This window comes from Saimiri boliviensis, chromosome 4, assembly GCF_048565385.1.
Source record: "Saimiri boliviensis isolate mSaiBol1 chromosome 4, mSaiBol1.pri, whole genome shotgun sequence".
NCBI lineage: Eukaryota > Metazoa > Chordata > Mammalia > Primates > Cebidae > Saimiri > Saimiri boliviensis.
The window spans coordinates 44551559-44574214 of NC_133452.1; the positions used below are offsets into that span (position 1 = coordinate 44551559).

Consider the following 22656-nt stretch of genomic DNA (forward strand, 5'->3'; position numbering starts at 1 on the left):
AGATTCTCTGCTGTGGATTAGTCACCTGGTGAGGCTCAAAAATTTGGAAGACAATTGTTCCGAGGTGGGCCTGGAGCACTGGTGTGTCCTGACAGTTCTCCGGGTAATTCTAATGTACAATCAAGGCTGTGAATCAATGCTCTGCTGCCACATTTGTTGCCTTGGTTTCCCAGGCTTCTGTCTGGTCCTTTGTGATAGCGTCTATGAATGCTGCCAGATGACATTTCCCTAATGCTTACACAGTTAAATCCAAACTTCTGCGCAAACTGCACAAGACTCAACACGATCTGCTCTTAACTGCCCGACCAGCTGCCTCTCCCCTACTTCCCACCAGCTCTAGAAGCACTTGTTTGCAGCATGCCTGGCCTTAGCCTCAGGGACGATGCACTTACTCATTCCATTCTCTGAAATGCTCACCATGCTTATCTGTCTGGCGAACTGCACCTCCTCCCTGAAGCCATTCCTGACGTCCTAGTACCAAACCCTCCAGGTGTCCTCAAACACCCTATATGTACACAGTTTTGTGTTTTTTTCCAATCATATTGAATTGTCATTTTAGAACATATATCTCTCCCATCTTCATTAGATGTTTTGGAAGCAGAGACTGTATCATATTTGCTCTATAACCCCCACACTTAGCACACTGCCTAGCATATACAGCATTCTACATTTGCTGAATAAATGAATGAATACGACTTATACTATTTTTACCTATTATAGACAGAGCAAGAGGAGACTTACATTGGGACTACTGAAAAAATCAGGTTCATAATAATAAAGAAAAAGCCTTAGTTTTTATTTAGTACTTGCTGGTAGTAATTATTTATTACTCTAAAGATCAGCCTTCCAATAAGGTTACAAGGTTAATTTTCAACTTGGTTAAAGTCAAAGAAAAAGCTTCAATTAATTCCTTAAGAATGCTCTCAGCCTCCCCGAACCATATACTTTGAGAATGATGGCCAATATATGCTCACCTTCAGCTCCATAAAGGAAAAAAGCCCCCTTAATGCCTACAACAAGTTGATCTAATCTGGTTGCTTCTGCCGTGTAACATCAAACCCACACTCCGGTGAAAATGCTTACTTTGTATTTGCTTTCTGATCTGGAAGGGGTGGGAATATGTCCTTTTTTCTTGAAGGTTGTAAAGTGCTTGCACTGAGGACACGGCTTGGTGCTGGAATCAATACGGCCAAGTTCCAAGAAGTACTTATACTTGATGGAGTCTTCATGCGTTAAGTTATAGACAACAGTTGATTCTTCCAAGAATTCAAAACACTCTGTTATTGGGCATTTGATTTCTACTTGGCCAAGTTGTACCTGTATGATGGAAGAGCAGATGGAAGGGAAAAAAAAAGTCACTGGTTATTTTCTTTCATTTATTTTTTTGGTATACAGTATTACTTATTTCATAACTGCAATAAAGGATTGTGTGTAATTTTTAAGCTAACATAATGAAAGTTAATCACCTTGATATCTTACTTAGGCAATACCAAAATAATCAGTATGTAATGTTTCCAAAATGATTTATAGGGCATTTAGGTCTTCTGTGATCAGTGTGTGTGTGTGTGTGTGTGTGTGTGTGTGTGTGTGTGTGTGTGTATGTGTGTGTGTGTGAAAAGAAATGGACCTAAGCCACAGGTTCACCAAAGAAGCAAATGATCATCTCACGTTTCTGGAAACTGCAGGGTTGGACAGCATTCAGATGATGAACCAACTGCAGGAGCTGCAGGGTGAGGCAGCATTTAGACAGTATGCCAACTAAACGGTGTTTCACATTTTTCAACTTCACTGCAGAATACTTAACTCTGGGCACATTTTACTATTTTAAAAAGACAGAAGAGATTTTGTAATGCATAATGCCTAATAGTTTAAAAATTGTTACAAAAAATAACAGTTTTCCTGACGCTTCTGTGTTAAGAACATGAAGTAAGTAGTTCCTATATAATAAGAATCACAGGAACAAGTAAGAAAATTAAAACAGCTCCAACAGTAAAAAATCCTTATGAAATCTGGCTGCTACTGAGGTAATTTACAAAATTGATGTATTCAAAGGACTACGGAGCTAGATTAGCAGAGAAGGAAGGATACATCAGAATGTGACATTTAGCATGTGGTATGGAATACTAGAGATGCTTAGCATTAAAGATTACAATAAAAGATTAAAGCACCAAGTGTGGACACAACTAATTTTTAAATAATTAAAATAAACCACTTTGAAATAATGAGTAGCTAGAGTGTTTTTCATCAGTAGTCAAAAATAACTCTTTATATTCATGGCACTACAATCTCTTTTGTCAATCCTAATGTAGTAAAGAGAGGCACCAAAACCTCCAAATCACAACACCAAACTCTTTCTTTTCTATTTGGGTGAATCTGACATTCTCAGAAAGCAAAACATATCCACTTGCAGTAGAAAAGCACCCTATGAAGACTCAGATAGGAATGAGAGAAAGCCACGCAGTTTGGGGAAAGAAGAACATCATCACAAAGAGCAATTTAAAAAACCCTAAATTCATAGGAACTTTTAACATTGCTGTTTATCTGGCACAAACTTGAGGAAAGGTAATTAAGAAGTTACAAGCTGAAGGATGAATGGGGTGACATGTTGAATGCCAGTAAAGGACATGAGCTAAACTGAAAACAAAATGAAAGAGGCTGGCTTTGGATAAATCTCCTTATTAGTATTGACCTGTTAAAAGTCTAAATTGTTGCATAATTTTATACTACTATTGTACAAAACATGGCCCAGAGAGGATTTAAAATATGTGCCCAAACATTTTTTTCTACTTTTTCTGATGAGTCTGCTCACAGTCCCAATCAGATTTTATTATTATTCATGTTACACTGTTGCGATGCTATTATAACTCAAATTATGTTTTAAAATAAATTATTTTGTTCTACCTCAAGACAGACGTCCTCAGGAGATTTTTGTGCAGATAAAAATCCCTGTTTAGCATACTAAGAATCTACCTTAATAAAGTATATAACTTAAATGTTAAAAGATGATTAACTGTTTCCTTTTCTAATATTCTGTAGACATTTATTGACCACAATTCTGAGGCAGGTATGAGCTAGGCACTAAAACTTTGCAAGTGCAGGTCCTGATTGCCTCTTTGCTAAAAGAGGCAATCAGGATGCAAAATGGCGAGTACAAGGTGTCAGGAGAAGTACTGTAATCTCAGACCTGGGGGGATCAGAAGAGGCTTCTTGGAAGAAGTGAGGTTTCAAGTAAGAGCTTAAGACTAGTAGGATTTAGCCAAACAAGGGTGAGAAGGGGTTCCAAGCAGACAAAAGAGACAACATGGGCAAAGGCCTGAAGGACAGAGAACATAGCACTAGCAAACCCAATTGGATCAACGTGTATAGCACCCAAATGCGCATGCATCTGAACTTAAAGATCATAGCCTTGGGATGGGGCTTAAAGATGAGCAGACTGGACCACAAAGTGTGAGTAAGGAAAGATGAGGCTGTAAGGAAATATGAACCAGCTTGGACCAGAGCACGAGAGCAGAGCATGAAGCCATCTTAGGAGTGTGGAAGTTTTTCCTATAAAAATAGAAACTATGCAGTTTTCAGATGAAAGATAGTTTCTTTCAAGTCCACAGAAAAGGGGCTCACTTGGGACATCTCAAGAGGTCCTTGTTATTGGGAAGCAATACATTTTTGTGATTAAGAACCTGAATGTTTTACTATTTAGGTCAGTGTTTGAATCCAGCCTTCCTCACTTATGAGTTTATTTTATTTTAACTATATAAATGACAAAAATGGAAGCTGCAGTAATTTCACAGCCACCCAGGAATGGTCAGGTCTTATGGAAACTGAATGCAGTTTAGAGACTACAACAATCCAAGGTAGCTAAAGGGGGCAGGTTGTCTTTATACTCCTTCAGCAGTGGGTACTGATTACTCAACCACATTGGGATACCATCTAACATCCAATCATTCACACACATGCTTTCTACTTCAGTATTTCTCAAATCTGCAAACCTATCAATTTCTGTAGAATATATTACTTCCTCTTGCTTTCATACTCTGCATTGACTATTCCTTACCTTCCCTTCTTTCTAAAGGTTCCAAAATCCCTATCCTACTACATTGAATCAAAGACTTTATATTTTATTGAACACATAGAGGTAATCAGATGTACAGTCCCATACCTTCCCAAAACCAGCTCTAGCAATTTACATCTTTGTCTTCTGTCTTTCCTCTGCAGAGGGCTGAATCTATTTCCAGAACAACTGTATATGAGTCTCTTAAAGTGTCTGTTGAGCATTCCAGTTTCGTGGCCCACTCAAGACCTACAGAATTGGAATCACTGTTGACAAGCCAGTAACTGGCAGTTTGGAACAACCACTCACACAATCCTTCAATTACTTATACTTCTTCATGTTACCAATATCATCTTTTTCATAACACAGTGTTACTCACCTATGCAATCTCTTGGCCTCTATATGCATCTTTTTCAGAACAATTTCCTCAAAAGATGACTAGCAAACAACTAATTATGATTAAGTGAATTATACTTTTTCATGCCTTCAACAAGATATGTACTTTATCAAGAATGCATCTTAAAAGCACATTTTAATTTTTCAACAGTCAAGTTTTTTATGATCACAAGAAAGTATTGTATGATAGTTTAATTTTCAGTGTTTTTACCTTCTTGGCAGCACATAACCTAATACTGCATCCTACAATTGATCACATCTTAAATTTCAGTTAAATGTGGTTTTTATGGGCTAGGTAGTGTGACAAACTTCTGGAGAGATAAGAGGAGAAAGAGATACACGGTGTCTACTGAAGGAAATAGATAATAAGCAAGCAAGCAAGGCAGATGGTAACCAGTGTTATGAATGAACTATACATCGTGGAGGCAACCTCTAAGGAAATAACAACGTGAGTTGAGAACTGAAAGGCCAGTCATGCAGAGGACACGAGGAAGAGAAAGAAAACAAAGGAAAAGAGGACACTGGCCCCACACAGGTGTCTGATGTGTCTTTGCTCAGAGCACAGAACCCAGTGGCCAAAATATATGTGAAATGGGGGAGAGAACAGCATGAGATGAAGTTGGAGAGTTAGGCAGAAGAGAGATCACACAGGCCTCATTGGCCATGGTAAAGTCTGTATTATATAAAGACAATACGAATCACTGGTTTTAAGAGGAGGACTGACATGCTCTTCTTGGAGAAGAGACTGTAGAGGAATACCAGTGAAGGCTGGGAGAATCCCGGAAGTCTGGATTCAATGGCTCTTCCCACAAGGGATGTCTAGCTGTTACAGGCAGTAGATGATAGATGACTGAGAGGTAATAAGATACAGGGTGTATTTTGAAAGTAGAATCAATGAGATTTTTTTTAATTAACAAAAATTGTATATATTTATGGTATATAACATGATGTTTATATATATATATATATATATATATATATATATATGTACAGATCAATATATATTAACCAAGCTAATTAAAAAATGCATCACGTCACATACTTTTACCGTGAGAACACTTAAAATGTATTCTTTTAGCAATTTTAAAGCTTATAATACGCTGTTAAGGACAGTCATCGTGTCATGTAAATGTGTCATTAACATGGTGACTGTCATTAACAATGTATTATGAGCTTGAAATAATGACAGATCTACTGAAGTTATTCCGCCTAACTGAAATGTTCACCAACATCTCCCCAATCCCTCCCTGCTTCCCCCACGCAGCCCGGCTAACCACCATTCTCCTCCCCATTTCTGTGAGTTTGACTTTTTAAGATTCCATATATATGTGAGATCATGGGTATTTGTCTTTCTGTGCCTGGACTATTAAATTCAACACAATGTCTTGGAGGTTCATCTATGTTGTTGCAAATGACAGGATCTCCTTTATAAAGACTAAATAGTATTTACTTGTGTATGTATGTCACATTTTCTTTACCCCTTGATCCACGATGGACAATTCCATGTTTTTTTCTATATCTCAGCTATTGTGAAAAATGCTACAATGAATATGGGAGTACAGATATCTCTTCAACATACTAATTATATTTCTTTTGGATATATATGCTGCAGTTGGATTGCTAGATTATATGGTAGGTCTATTTTTAATTTTTTAAATATATTTTATATTGCTTTCCATAATGTCTATAACAGTTTATATTCCCACCAACAAGGTACAAGGGTTCCCTTTTCTCCACATCTTTGCCAACACTTACTTCTCATCTTTTTGATAATTAATCATGCCAACAGGTGTGAGGTGATATACAGTTGTGTCTTTAATTAGCATTTCCCGAATGATTAGTGATGTTGCCTTTTTTCATAGCCCTACTGGCCATTTATGTCTCCTTTTGAGTGGAACCAATGAGGTTTTGTGGTTGAGTAGATATTGGGGATGAAGTAAAGGGTGGAAATAAACCAAGGATGATTTTAGGTTTTGATTTGATAGCTTGATAATTAATGGTTGATACTTACTGAAAAGTTTCTAATAAAGTATGGCTTCCATGAATATATAGTATTTGCTAAAAATATTTCACTATTAATTTTTAACAGAAATAAGAACAAAGATCATTAATAGGAGTGGTAAGAGAGGGCATCCTTGTCTAGGGCCAGTTTTCAAAGGGAATGTTTCCAGATTCTGCCCATTCAGTATGATATTGGCTACAGGTTTGTCATAAATAGCTCTTATTATTTTGAGATATGTTCCATCAATACCTGGCTTATTGTTAGTTTTTAACAAGAAGGAATGTTAGATTTTATCAAGGGCCTTTTCTACATATTAATATAACCATCTGGTTTCTGTCACTGATTCTGTTTATGTGATGGATCATGTTGATTGACTTCTGTATATGGAACCAGACTTGCATCCCAGGGATGAAGCCGACTTGATAGTGGGGGATAAGTTTTTTGATGTACTGCTGGATTCGGTTTGCCAGTATTTTATTGATAATTTTTGCATCTATGTTCATCATGAATATTGGCCTGAAGTTTTCTTTTTTTGTTGTGTCTCTGCCAGGTTTTGTTATCAGGATGATGCTGGCCTCATAAAATGAGTTAGGGAAGAGTCCCTCCTTTTCAGTTGTTTGGAATAGTTTCAGAAGGAATCGTACCAGCTCCTCTTTGTACCTCTGGTAGAATTGGGCTATGAATCTGTCTGGTCCTGGGCATTTTTTTGGTTGGTAGGCTATTAATTACTGCCTCAATTTTAGAACTTGCTATTGGTCTATTCAGGGGCTCAACTTCCTGGTTTAGTCTTGTCAGGGTGTGTATGTGTCCAGGATTTATCCATTTCTTCTAGATTTTCTAGTTCATTTGAGTAGAGGTGTTTATAATATTCTCTGATGGTAGTTTGTATTTCTGTGGGATCAGTGGTGATATCCCCTTTATCATTTTTTATTGTGTCTATTTAATTCTCCTCTCTTTTCTTCTTTATTAGTCTAGCTAGTGCTCTATTTTGTTAACTTTTTCAACAAAGCAGCTCCTGGATTCATAGATTTTTGGTTTTTTTTTTTTTTAATGTCTCTCTCTCTCCTCCATTTCTGTTCTGATCTTAGTTATTTCTTGTCTTCTGTTAGCTTTTCAATTTGTTTGCTCTTGTCTCTCTACAGTTCTTTTAATTGTGATGTTAGGGTGTCAACTTTAGATCTTTCCAGCTTTCTGAAGTGGGCATTTAGTGCTCGAAATTTCTCTCTTAACATGGCTTTAGCTGTGTCCCAAAGATTCTGGTATGTTGTCTCTTTGTTCTCATTGGTTTCAAAGAACTTCCTGATTTCTGTCTTAATTTCGTTATTTACCCAGGAGTCATTCAGAAGCAGGTTGTTCAGTTTCCATGTAGTTGTACGGTTTTGAGTGAGTTTATTAATCTTGAGTTCTAATTTGATTGCACTGTGGTCTGAGAGATTGTTATAATATCAGTTCTTTTGCATTTGTTGAGGAATGTTTTACTTCCATGTATGTAGTCGAGTTTACAATAAGTGTCACGTGGCACTGAGAAGAATGTATATTCTGTTGATTTAGGGTGGAGAGTTCTGTACATGTCTGTTAGGTCCACTTGATCCAGAGGTGAGTTCAAGTTCTGAATGTCCTTGCTAATTTTCTGTCTTGTTGATCTGTCTAATATTAACAGTGGGGTGTTAAAGTCTCTCACTATGATTGTGTGGGAGTCTAACTCTCTTTGTAGTTATCTAAGAACTTGCTTTATGAATCTGGGTGCTCCTGTATTGGGTGCATATATATTTAAGACAGCTAGCTTTTCTTGTCGCATTGATTCCCTTACCATTATGTAATGCCCTTCTTTGTCTTTTTTGGTCTTTGTTGGTTTGAGGTCTATTTTATCAATGACTAGGATTGCAACCCCTGCTTCTGTACATACATTCCCAGAAATTAAAGTGAAATTTAAAAAGAATAAAAAGAAAAAAGACAAGAAAATTTCATACATATGCACCATGGAATATTATGCAACCATAGAAAGAAATGAGACCACATCCTTTGCAGGGACATGGATGGAGCTGGAAGCTATTATCCTCAGCAAACTAATGCAGAAACAGAAAACCAAACATCACATGTTCTCATTTATAAGTGGGAGCTAAACCATGAGAACACATGGACACAGGGAGGGAAACAACACACACTGGGGTATTTCTGGATATGGTGGAGGAAAGAAGAACATTAGGAAAAAGAGCTAATGCGTGTGAGGCTTAGTACTTAGGTGATGGGTTGATAGATGTAGCAAACCACCATGATACATGTTTACCTATGGAACAAACCTGCACATCCTGCACATGTATCACAGAATTTTAAAATTAAATTAGAAAAAAATATATCATTAATACACCCCAAAAACCTTATACCAAGCTCCTAACAACGTAATAGGTAATAGAAAAAGTCCATAGTATAAAGTGGATTAAGCCATGAATCCTGCCACCAGAGGCATTGAGAACATAGCGATTAATTAGTATTGATAGTCTTCTAGCAAACTTGTGATTTTTTTGGTATCAATTCATTTAATATTTACCCAATAGTTAAAAAGAAACTTATTGGGAATAATTACAAGTACATGGGAACGTTGGCAGCTTGGTATTGTGAATCCTTAAACAGCCGTCCTGTAGCTTAAATTGTCAACTTACAGCGAATCGTTTTTCTTCTATACCCTGAATAATATGGCTCTCCCATGTTATTTTGAAGAAAATACAAGACATCATGTCATTTCATTCATAAAAGTTTTAGTATGGGGCTAAAAACTTAAGAAGTCCTTTTAAAACCACATCCATGATACCATATATCTCCAAAAAATGTCAATTTTTTAGTATCAAGTTAACATTCTAAATAATATACCATTTAATCTCTGTTTACAGGATTTTATCTACTTAATGTACTTAAAGATATTTTGCTGCTCCCTGTGTTCAATGCTAATACAATGATTTATATCACTGAAAAAGATACTCTTCAGCTTTTCTTAACAAAAACATTTCTATGCTTTTAAGAAAAAAAAAATGCTTAACTCTAAAGCAATCTACAAGGCATCAGAAGAGACACTATTATCCACTTAATGTTCAAGCTACATAGCTAATTTGCCACCTGGGAGAACTCAAAAGTAATTTAATGACTCAGGTGACAAAGACCTCTGGAAAAGTGGCAGGTTAATTAATTAAATCCTCTAAAGAAAAGAACTGAAAAAAATACAAATCTTGGGCCTCAATGCTCAATTTATCAAATGTATGGTTTATGACTCTGATCTTGGTTTAAAGCATTAGCCATGATATTTTACAAGGTGCTTTGGATTTTGCTCACTTGATACTAGAGGATTTCATATTTCCTGTTTTGAAAAATGGAAGTAGCTTTGTTTGGCAGAAAGAAGAGAGTACTGTAACAAAAGCAGTAACAATAATCACAAAATATACATAGATCTACAGCAAAGCGCAGCTCCAGGTAGTTTGTGTGGATTAATTACTTTGAGGTGCACCATAGGGGCAGATTGATTTCAGACTCACTGATGCCCCGATCACTTTACTGATCAGTGATTATGGGAAGGTGCCTGCCTTACTAATACATATGCTTTTTTGTTTTCAGCCGCTACTAAAGGGCCTAGTGCTAGATGCTTTTGGATTTTTCTAAAAATGATTTTTAAAAAGCCAAAAATTCCATAAATCTCTTAACTCTAAGCAAGATAAATACAGTACAAAGAAAACCACATTTAAGTGCATAAAGTAAAACTGACCAACACCAAACAACAGTAACAAGAAGCGACCAGAGGAAAAAAGCATATTCCCAAGTAAAAAACTTCAGTCTCAAGTGCCTTGCTGGTAGATTGTCGTTTAAAAGCTACTCAGTTTCTGGTATTTTGATACAGCAGCCTGAATCGACTAATACTCTTGATCTAGAAAAATAAAGTAGTAAAACTTTTTCTGCCATAAGTGACTGATGATAAAGCAACAGGAATTACATTAATGTGACAGTGGCACAAGGATAGATATCAGAACAACGGAACAGAAAAGAGAACAGAACAAAACCACTTCCATATGAACACTACAGAGCAGTGGGGAGGGTGGTTTTTTCAATATTGTGTTGTTGTTTGAATACTCATTAAAAAAATCAGTCTTGGCTGGGAGCGGTGGCTCACGCCTGTAATCCCTGCACTTTGGAAGGCTGACGCGGGTGGATCACGAGGTCAGGAGATCGAGATCATCCTGGTCAACATGGTGAAACCCCGTCTCTACTAAAAATACAAAAAATTAGCTGGGCATGGTGGCGCATGTCTGTAATCCCAGCTACTCAGGAGGCTGAGGCAGGAGAATTGCCTGAGCCCAGGAGGCGGAGGTTGCGGTGAACCGAGATCGGGCCATTGCACTCCAGCCTGGGTAACAAGAGCGAAACTCCGTCTCAAAAAAAAAAAAAAAAAAATCAATCTTGAGGAATAGCCACATTATCTTCCACAATGTTTGAACTAATTTACACTCCCATCAATAGTGTAAAAGTGTTTCTATTTCTCCACAACCTTGCCATCATCTGTGGTTTCCTTTTAAATAATTGCCATTCTAACTGGCGTGAGATGGTATCTCACTGTGGTTTTGATTTGCATTTCTCTAATGACCAGTGATGATGTCCTTTTATCATGTTTGTAGGCCATATAAATACCCTCTTTTAACAAGTGTCTGTCCATATCCTTCACCCACTTTCTGATGTTCTTTTTCTTGTAAATTTGTGTAAGTTCCTTGCAGATTCTGGATATTAGACCTTTGTCAGATGAATACATTGCAAAATTTTTCTCCCATTCTGTAGGTTGTCTGTTCACTCTGACGATAGTTTCTCTTGCTGGGCATAAGCTCTTTAGTTTAATTATATCCCATTTGTCAATTTTGGCTTTTGTTGTAATTGCTTTTGGATCTGGAACTAGAAATAATATTTGACCCAGCAATCCCATTACTGGGTATATGTCTAAAGGATTATAAATCATTCTACTATAAAGACATATACACACATATGTTTATTACAGTACTATTCACAATAGCAAAGACTTGGAACCAACCAAAATGCCCATCAATGATAGACTGGATAAGGAAAATGTGACACATATACTATGGAATACTATGCAGCCATAAAAAAGATGAGTTCATGTTCTTTGCAGAAACATGGATGAAGCTAGAAACCATCATGCTCAGCAAACTAACACAGGAACAGGAAACAAAACACCGCATGTTCTCACTCGTAAGTGAAAGTTGAACAATGAGAACCCATGGACACAGGGAGGGAAACATCACACACTGGGGCCTGTCAGGGGATGAGGGGCAAGGGGAGGGGTAGCATCAGGAGAAACACTTCCTGCATGAGGGGCTTAAAACCTAGATGATAGGTTGATGGGTGCAGCAAACCACCACGACACGTGTATACCTATGTAACAACCATGCACGTTCTGCACATGTATCCCAGAACTTAAAGTCTAACAAAAAATAAATAAATAAAAGTAAAACTGAAAAAAAAAACTTCCAAAGATGAGGAGCTGCAAAATAAATAAATAAATAAATAAAAATCAGTCTTGACTTTTACCTCAAACCAGGTAGACTATAACAGTAAATAGAAAAGGTGAACAAAAAACCTTCTAAAGATGATCAAAATGAGTATCTTCATGACTTTGAGGAAGGAAAAGATTTCTTTCACAACATTAAAAAAACCATAAAATTTTGATAAATTGGATAATTTATAATTTAAATCTTTGTTTACCAACAGATATTGTTAAGAGAGTAGAGATGCCAACAAAACTGTGAGAAGACATTTGGAATACATAAATGGCAAGTTTTGTATATTCAGAACATATAAAGAACTCCAAAGCAGTGAAAAAAATGCAGACAACAAACCCATAAGAGAAAGGGTCAACAGACTTTAACAAGGACTTCACAAAAGACAATGTCCAAATGTCCAGTAAACATATGAAAAGGTATTCACCTTCATGAATATGCTTTTCATCAGGTAAAAGCATATTAAAACCATACTGATACGTAGTTTTGAAAGAATTAATAATAATTCACCAAAATAAGTCTAAATATTATAGTTAAAATGATAACTGTACAATTAATGAGATATTAATGTTTTATTAAACCAGTCCAAATGTACTTTTCTACAATCATCTTTTTTATGTTAAACTTCTTTCTTCCCTCCTCACTATCCTAATATCCGTGCTCCCTTACCCTCTTATGCCAATTTTTAAATATTTAATTCAGTTTTGTAAAATAAGTTCAAAATTTATCACAGTTCATAAACCAAAAAGTATAAGGTAGACATACAATTATCTCTTAGGACTGTCCTATTTTCTCCATTCACCCCTCAAAATGGCTGTCATTTCCTTCCAGAAACTTTTAAAGCACATACAAGAAATACTAATATATGTATTTTGTTCTTTTTTAACTTAAGTATTTAACCCAAATGTTAGCAAATAATATTCATCTGGCTTTCTTTACTTGATAAATATTTTGGTGATATTTTAATATCACCATGCAATGAGTTTCCTTGTCTCTTGTTTTTAATATCTGCCTGGTATTTCGCATTACCATTTTTCTGGTGGGTTGGTTGGCAGCATTTTTCTTACTGATTTGGAGGAGTTCTTTATATATTCTGGATATACAAAATTGCGGTTTATATATTGCAATACACAGGTAATTTATTAAAAGAACTCTAAAATCTGAATCAGATACAAGTTCCTGGTATTGTTTATGTCCTGGTGCCCTTGAGTTCCAGGGATACAAACAACCAATTCTCTTAAAGATGAACTGATTGACCTTGAGTACTTTGCTAGTTCTAAAATTCCATAATTCTGAGATGTGCGCTTTTAGAAAAAAACTGAAATTTCATTTAAGCTCTCTAAAGCTTTAGCTCTACCTTAGAAAGCTACAGGGTGTACTGGTTAAAAGAATAGATTCCAGAGTTAAATTGGCTTAGCCCCTCATTTAAGCATCTTCTTTCCTTACTATCTCCTTTCTCTGGCATTTGCATTTGTCAACCGAGATGGGAATTTATCAATTAAATTGGGTTGATTAGAGGGATATGCATTAATTTATATAAAACACCTGGAACAGTAGGGAATACTCAATATAATTTTTCTGATATTTGCCTTCCTTGATATTTAGAAAGTAGTATTTCATGAAATTTAGTTTTAGGAATTAGAAACTCTTTAATGTTTATTACTCTTTTTGAGTGTTTTGGATTTTGCAAAATCATTCACCATTCATAATTCAATATTCTCATTCATAATTTAGTGTTCTCCCTCCAAGAGCATATATTGAAAGAAAGTTAAATAAAAACACAAACTACATGAATATATTGTATTGCAAAAAGAAGACTGAATAATGACACATATAAGAAAAATAAATCATACATCTTTATGACAAAAATGCCCCTATTTTCTCATAAAGTTAACCAAGTTGGAAATTCAGGCATACAGCTATGGAAGTTGTAGACATATGGTTCACAGTAGTAGGCATTAAGTGACGTGGGAAATGTTTTAGTTGAGCCAGTAACACTGGGTAGAAATTAGCATTATTCTAGTGGGAGAGGGAAGCCTTAAAAAAATCTTACTTAAATGTTCAATTTTGATAAAAAGGAACAAATGAAAATTTTAGGTACTAGCTTAAGAAACTACTTTAAGTTTTAAAGACTTTTACTGAACTCACAAGAAATCTTTTACCACTTCTACATATGTATTTATAAGTCATTCTTGATTGGTTTCTTTCTCTTGGTCTTTAAAATATGCTTACATATCTTAAAAATGCCAAACACAAACAAAAGCATAGGCCATCAGTAGTTTAGTTATAGAAAATAATGGTCTCTTTCCACAAATCATAATAAGTTCTCTTAATAACTGAACAGTAAAAGGAGAAAGCTAAATTTTGCAAATTACAGGCAATTTTTAAACCCTAGGAATAGGCAGACAACTGCCAATGAGACTCAAGCATGGGCACATTTAAGGTGACGTGGGTAAGATACGGGAAAACAGACATGTTGGTCCATATGAGTAATCTACTAGCTCCGCAAATTTGTTCCCTGTACACAACAAGGTGTTTTTAATTCCCTGTTGGGTCTTACAGGATGTGCTTGCCTTCTTGGTAATGGATCTTCAAATACCTGAAAACAGTTATTAAATCCCTTCAGGCTTTTTAAGGTAAACATCCCTACTTCTTTAAGTATTCCTCATGTATTATTTGAAGTCTTTCTTTCTTGATTTGTTGGTTTATAAAAGTGTGACACCCAGAAACCAAAGCCATCATGCAGGTGTGAAAATCAGGGTTATCCTCAACCCTAATAAATAAAAAATTAAAAAAAAAAAAAGGAAAACCAAAAGAAGAGAAGGCCTCAGGAATTCCAAATTACCAAAATTAATCTAAGAAGTAAAAAATGTGAATGAGCCAAATACCACAGAATACATAAGAGGATGTCTTTTTCTAGGAAAATATCTGTTTCCTAGGTTTTCACTTCAGTTGCAATTGAATATTATTTCATTCCTTCTCTATCTCTCTATGATTTTCGTTTTTTCTCATCCTGTCTGTTTCTCTTATCTGTCTCTTTCTTATTTTTTTCATTTTCACTTTCTTTTATTCTTAAACCAAGCATTTAAAAGAGTTTATCTTTGATTCTTTAAAGTAACCAGCATTGTGGACTTAGCTTTTGTACTGCTTTTTTTCTTTTTGTTTTTCTTTCTTTCAGTTTTTACCTTTTGTATTTTCCTCTTTCTGCTTTTATTTGGTTCATTATGTTATTCTTTTTCTAATTCCTTAAGATGAGTCCTTAGTCCTTGTCCTTTTGTTTTCTGCTTTTACTCTTTAGTAATGAATACAGTTTTTCTCTATGTTCCAAAAATTTGGATATAAAACATCCTGTCTTATTTTCTAGGCAGTTTATAATCTGTTTTCTCTTTCTCTGTAAGTATTTCTTAGTTTCACTACAGATAAATTTTGGTAACTTTTTCCTATTACTTATTTTCAACTTTACTTAATTATGAATTGTGTAAGTATACTGTAAAAATCTTAATTTTAGCTGGGTGTGGTGGCTCATGCTTGTAATCCCAGCACTTTGAAGGGCCAAGGTGGGTGGATGGCTTGAGCTCAGAAGTTGGAGACCAGCTGGACAACATGCTGAAACCCCATTTGCCAGGCGTGGTGGCAGATGCCTGCAGTCCCAGTCTAGCTACTATGAAGGCTGAAGTGGGAGGATTGCGTGATTCTGGGTGGCTGAGGCTGCAGTGAGCCAAGATTGTGCCATTGCACTCCATCCTGGGTGACAGAGAGAGACTGTCTCTCAAAAAGAATCTTATTTTAAAAAATATTGGCCAGGCATGGTAGCTCACTCCTGTAATCCCAACACTTTGGGAGGCTGAGGTGGGTGGATCACCTGAAGTCAGGAGTTTGAGATCAGCCTAACAAACATGGAGAAACTCCATCTCTACTAAAAATACAAAATTAGCCTGGTATGCTGATACACGCCTATAATCCTAGCTACTCAGGAGGCTGAGGCAGGAAAACCACTTGAACCCAGGAGGCAGAGGTTGCAGTGAGCCGAGATGGCACCATTGCACTCCAGCCTGGGCAACAAGAGTGGAACTCCATCTCAAAAATAAAAATAATAAAATAAAAAAAGAAAGAAAAAAAATTAAAGTTTTTATTTCTGGTCAATTACAGATTTAAAAAAATGTTTCTTGGACATTAAAAATTTTTACTCTAATCAAGAGAGTTATAAGATTCTACTTAGACCTCTATTAAACTACAACCATGATGCTTGTTTAAGTCAATTCCTCTATGACCTTCTTATTTGTCCACTTGAACTGATTCTGAATGATGAGTATTAAAATTGCTTACTACAATCTTTTCCACATTATATATGCATTTCCAGCAACTTCTGGTTTATATATTTAACTGCACTATTGCTCAGTGCACACAGGGTGTGACTCATATCTACAGTCTTCTATTTGCTGTTTTTATACAAATTCTACATCCACTTCATCAAAAATTAGTATTATCACATCTCCTCTCTTTTCATTGGTATTTTCCTCCTATTGCCTGGCTTGCTTCTTTTCACTTCAGCATCTTCTCAAATAACATTTCCCTAAATGATTCTATGCATTTGTTTCAATACTCAAATACCTATTTAGTGTTGAACATAAACAAGACACTCAACTAGCTACTATGGGGAATTTAAAGATGAATAAACTGCTGTCCTCAAGTAGTTTCCAGTTTATCAGGGTAGAGAGACATGGGCATAAATAACCATAGTTTAGGCAGAGAAGAACAGAGGAGAATTAGTTTTGACTGTTGGTGGAGGAAGTAGCCTTTTAGCTAAACCATGAAGAATGGAAAGGATCTCAATGAGGAGCTTGAGCTACATCTAAAGTTTTAAGTAGAAAAAAAAATAAAAAAGAGTATCTTATAACGTTAGGTGAGAAAACATAATAAAAATTATATTTACATAATATAAGTATATAAAAGTATATATGGAAAAACATGAGCTGAGAGAAAAGGAGGAACCACTAAAATTGATTTTGTAGGATGAGGAATTATTTTTTTCTTATTAATGTTCTTATTGTTTTTTATAGTAGAACATTAATAAGAACATTATATATGTGGCATAAGTGTCATATATTAATAAGAACATCACACACACACACACATTTATACACACACACATATATATGTCACAAGTGTTTCCTAACTATGGTTGATAACATGCAGAATTGGCAATAAAACCGAATCCTTGGATTGGTGTTGAAAATAAGACAGATTAGTGAGAATTATGGGTATAGAGTTCTACCTATCAAAATTGAATTAGGAATTTACTTAAGTTTGTTTCTGAATACATTTCTTAGTCTCGGTTTCTATCTCACATCTTTGCACTGATGAATTATGGGCTTTATTCTAAGCCTCTTTAGTGTGTGGTGAAAAAGCAGCTGATGTGGTTTGGCGGTGTCCCCTCCCAAATCTCAACTTGAATTGTATCTCTCAGAATTCCCACCTGTGGGAGGAACTGAATCATAGGGGTTGGTCTTTCCCATGCTATTCTTGTGATAGCAAATAAGTCTCACAAGGTCTGATGAGTTTATCAGGGGTTCCACCTCTTCCTTTTTCCTCATTTTCTCTTGCTGCTGCCATGTAAGGAGTTCCTTTCACCCCCCCACCATGATTCTGAGGCTTCCCCAGCCATGTGGAACTGTAAATCCAATTAAACCTCTTTTTCTTCCCAGCCTCGGGTATGTCTTTGTCAGCGGCATGAAAATGAACTAATTCAACAGCTATGTCCTAAGTAAACTACGCCATATGGGAATCCCACCCCACATAGTGCTGTTGTCATCTCAGCTAATACACAGAAAGCAATGTTCCTTTTATGTAGCTGACTTCAAAATAGTTTTTTTTTAATTCCAAACTTTTCATCTTCAAAACTACTTAACAAATAAGGCAACAAGATCATTTCTTATGATAATAATTGTAAACCTGGAGGAAATCCATGTTTGACACTTTAAAAAAAAATGCATGTTCTACATTTTTACTAACAACCATTTAAACTTCTTCCCCCTACAGATTTTGGTCTTTCAAAATTGGCAAGTATCAATGCCTTCTTAGACGTTAAACCAAGTTAACACAGTTCTTTAACAGCAATTTCAACAGAGCCTTTTCATGCCAAAACAAAGTATCTTTGTATACCATCCACCCAGTTCTAGTATAGTCTGTTCATTACCTGGAGTTTTTAGATGCAATAAAGAAAGAAATAATTTACTCCTTCCTGGCTTCTATTCATAACTTTCAAATATAAAATGCTGTTTAGTGTGGAGGAACCATATTTTCCTTTATATCCCCCAGGAACTAAATTAAAGTGTATTTAAATATGAAAAAAGAAAAGAATATATATGTTTTTAAATATCTGTCTTTGCTTTTGATGTTTAATACCTTCAAATTAGGGAGAAAACGTATTCTAGGAGTATAACAATCTATCTTAAAAATATTACTGGATTAGACAGGTGTCCAAGAAAGACTTTCGTGCTGAAAGAATATATTCCAAACTCTTACTGCAAAGTTTGTAATTAGACTGAAACGGGATTGGAATATTCAGTGTTAAATGTCTTATTGAAAATACAGTCTAGAAAATCCTGTTCTGTTTCAACTGAGCTTTTAATTTATTTGGGTGAGATTGCAATAGAGTTAAAACTTCTTGATTTTGCTATTGGCCAACAAAGTAAACATTTTCTCACATATTACAACTTAGATAGATCAAATGTGAAGTTCTGATCAAAACAATTCATGTAAGAAAACTAGCTTTGATAAAATATATAAAAAGACAGTAAGATAGACAGCACATCAGAAGACTTACATGAGCAGTAAAAAAACCCCAGTGGAATACCTCACAGTACTTTAACAAAGAAAATAATAAATAAAACTAAAAAAAATTGTTTTAAAAAGCTCTTACATCATTCTCTCCTAAGTATAAGATAGGTACAAGTGTAAGGGAGAATAATTGCATAATTTAAGCATTTTCATATAGTGCAATTTTGTATTAGTTATTATTTCCAGTTTTATTTTATGCTCCTTCCACTTTTTAAAACTGAATAATAATAAATTTTGCCGTAATATATATTCTAGAAATATATTTATTTTGGAACTACACTAAGTATATACACTGAAAAACTCAGTGTAGTTCCATAATGCATTGTACTATATTCACTCAGCATAGTTCCAAAATATACACCATATACACTCAGTGTAGTTCCAAAAGAAATATGTAATAATCTGATTTTAAAATGGGCAAAAGATTTGAATTGACATTTCTCAAAAGAAGATCTACAAATGGCAAACAGGCATATAAAAAGATGCTCCCAACCTGAGGTCCTCAAGTTACCTTTGTGTGTTATTCACCTGTGTATTGTTGGGAGTAGATACCTGTAGATTTCGTTATATATTTAAAGGGGTATTGAATCAAAAATGGGGAATTAAGATAAACTAACAAACTATATCTGGTATTAAGAACAGGACAGACAGGCAACCAAAGCAAACATGGACAAATGGGGTCACATCAAGTTAAAAAGCTTCTACACAGCAAAGGATACAACTAGCAAAGTAAAGAGACAATTCACAGAACGGGAAAACAGATTTTCAAACTACCCCTCTGACAAGAGCTTAATCACCAGAAATATATAAGGAGCTCAAACAACCCTATAGGAAAAAATCCCATAATCCAATTAAAAAATGGGGAAAGATATGAATAGATATTTCTCAAAAGAACATATACAAATGGCAAAAAGGCCCAAGAAAAGATGCTCAACATCGCTGATATCAGAGAAATGCAGATTAAAAACTACGGGAAATAGCACTTCATCCCAGTTAAAATGCCTTGTATCCAAAAGACAGGCAATAACAAATGCTGGCAAACACAAGGAAAAAAAGGAACCCCTTTGTACACTTTTGGTGGGAATCTAAATTAGTACAATCACCACGGAGAACAGTTTGGTGGTCCCTCAAAAAACCGAAAATTGAGCTACTGTGTGATCCGGCAATCCCACTGCCGGATATATACTCAAAAGAGAGGAAATCAGTATATCAAAGAGATTATCTGCAACTCCTATGGTTTGTTGCAGCTCTGTTTACAACAGCTAAGATTTGGAAGCAGCCTGAGTGCCCATCAACAGACAAATGAGTAAAGAAAAAGTGGTACAAATACACAATGGAGTACTATTGGGTCATAAAAAAGAATGACATCCTGTCACCTGGAACAATATGGAGGAAATTGTGATCATTATGTTAGGTGAAATAAGCCACTCACAGAAAAACAAACATTGTATGTTCTCACTTATTTTTGGAATCTAAAAATCACATCGATTGAACTCATGGACATTGAGAATAGAAGGATGATTACTAGAGGCTGAGAAGGGTAGTTGGGGGTCGGGGGGAGGTGGGGATGGTTCATAGGTACAAAAATCCCAGAAGAATGAATAAGACCTGCTATTTGATAGCACAATAGGGTCACTATGGTCAAAAATAACTTAATTGTGTATTTTAAAGTAACTTAAAGAATGCAATTGGATTCTTTGTGACTCAAAAGGATAAATACTTGAGGGAATGGATACCTCATGATGTGACTCAAAAGGATAAATACTTGAGGGAATGGATACCTCATGATGTGCTTATTTCACACTGCATGCTTACATCAAAATATCTAATGTATTCCATAAACATATACACCTACTATGTACTCACAGAAATTTTAAAAATAATTTAAAAAATTTATAAAAGAACGGGACAAATTATGTCCCACTCTTTCCACAAATATTGTAACAATAAACATTAATGTATTTAATATTAATAAACATGTACTATATCCCAAACATGATTATTCTTTACATGTAAAAATAATACTACTCTACAACTACTATATCACGGTTCATTTTTATTTGTTTTCACTTTTTTCATCCAGTAAGGGAGACAGATTTGGGCAGATTTCACACCCCACTTCAGGGTCAAGAGTCACCCAGGGAAGCAATGCAATTCCTGGAGAGTTTAAGGACTGAATGTGCAACCTTGACTACTTAAAAAAAGGTGACTTCTGAGGCGGGTGGATAACGAGGTCAAGAGATCGAGACTATCCTGGTCAACAAGGTGAAACCCCGTGTCTACTAAAAACACAAAAAGTTAGCTGGGCATGGTGGTACGTGCCTGTGATCCCAGCTACTCCGGAGGCAGAGACAGGAAAATTGCCTGAACCCAGGAGGCGGAGGTTGTGGTGAGCCGAGACTGTACCATTGCACTCCAGCCTGGGTAACAAGAGCGAAATTCCGTCTCCAAAAAAAAAAAAAAAAAAAAAAAAAAGATGACTTGAATAACACTTAACTTCAATTCCCTATTTTTTTTCAGAGAAATGTTTTAAATATTTGTTCAAAGTTATCTTCCCAAAGCAGGAATACATTTTGCCATTCTTTGTACACAGAAATGTAGAGTACTGATGACATGTTTATGCTATCAACGCTCTAAAGTAAAGGCTTGAATTGTATCATCCTAGAAATTTATGCTATTATCGCAATAAACTTAATGATAATAATGATGATAGCAGCAGCTAACATTTATTGAGTGTTTAATATGTGCCAGGCACTATTCTAAGCATTTTCCATTGATTAACCTCATTTATTCCTGATAAGACCCTACCAGGATCCCAAGGACAGAATTAGTTTGCCCAAGGTCACCCAGAAAGAAAGTACTAAAGCTTTAATTCAAGGCTAGTCACTGCCAGAGCCTGGACACATTGCCACTATGTCACTGCAGATGTCTATCCCGGTTTTGCAAAACTGGCTACTTAGAATAATAATGCCATGCTGCCAGTGGCCACTGAGAATTCTTAAATATTTCATCAAAGGCAGCTAATGCGTTTTTGGATGTGATACTCTGAAAAGTATAAGCACTCTCATCTCCCTCAGTGCTGTGGACAAGCTGACGGTCTCCATACTCATATGGGCGATCAGCACTGAGCAACAGCCTTTTCTGGGACCCTCTGAATTGCTCCTTCCTTACCCAAGAACCATTTCACCTCCCTCTTTAAGGCCTTACTTTTAACTTTTCCTTTCAACTGACCAACATGCACACAATCAAAAACTTCACTTTGTACTTGACAGAGTAAAAATCCAACAAGGTCAGCTAAGAACACCTTCAACTTTCTGTTCTCCCCTCACAAGGGTGTACATTTGGAAGTATCTCTTCCTTCCTTCCTTCCTTCCTCTCTTGGTAGAAAGCAAGACTTTCCAAGCTTTCTAGGATGATTATTTCTTCCTGCCTTGACAGGAATCTCACCTTCCTCCGTTAACTTCAGACACTCAAGCTGATAAGCGCACTCAAGTTTCTCCCATTATCAAATCAAAAGGAAACAAAAAAACTCCTTAGGATTTTGTGTGCCTTGGTCTCTCTCTACTCCTTATCCTCTTTCCATTTCCAACCAAGCCCAATGAAAGATTATTTAATGTTTTTGTGTTCACGTCCACATTTAATAACACACTGCTATCTGTCCCACCTCCTCCACTTGAAGTTATTCTCTACAAAACTACCGCTAACCTCTGGTTACTAAATGTCCATTTGAATCCTTACCTTACTGCCTCCTTTGCATCATCTGACACTGTTGACTTATGTTTCTTTCTTGACCCCTAACACATCATATTCTCTTGGTTTTCCTG

At 35.8% G+C, this 22656-nt stretch overlaps 1 protein-coding gene across 2 annotated transcripts in view; it reads right to left on the reverse strand.

Annotated features, from left to right (window-relative positions):
• RNF217 (ring finger protein 217) overlaps positions 1–22656 on the reverse strand; it is a 129606-nt gene that overhangs the window by 49795 nt on the left and 57155 nt on the right. For both annotated transcript variants that reach the window (XM_074397518.1, XM_003932377.4), the window contains exon 2: positions 1084–1317. In XM_074397518.1, coding sequence (XP_074253619.1) covers positions 1084–1317 — 234 coding nt within the window. The remainder of the gene's footprint in view (positions 1–1083; positions 1318–22656) is intronic.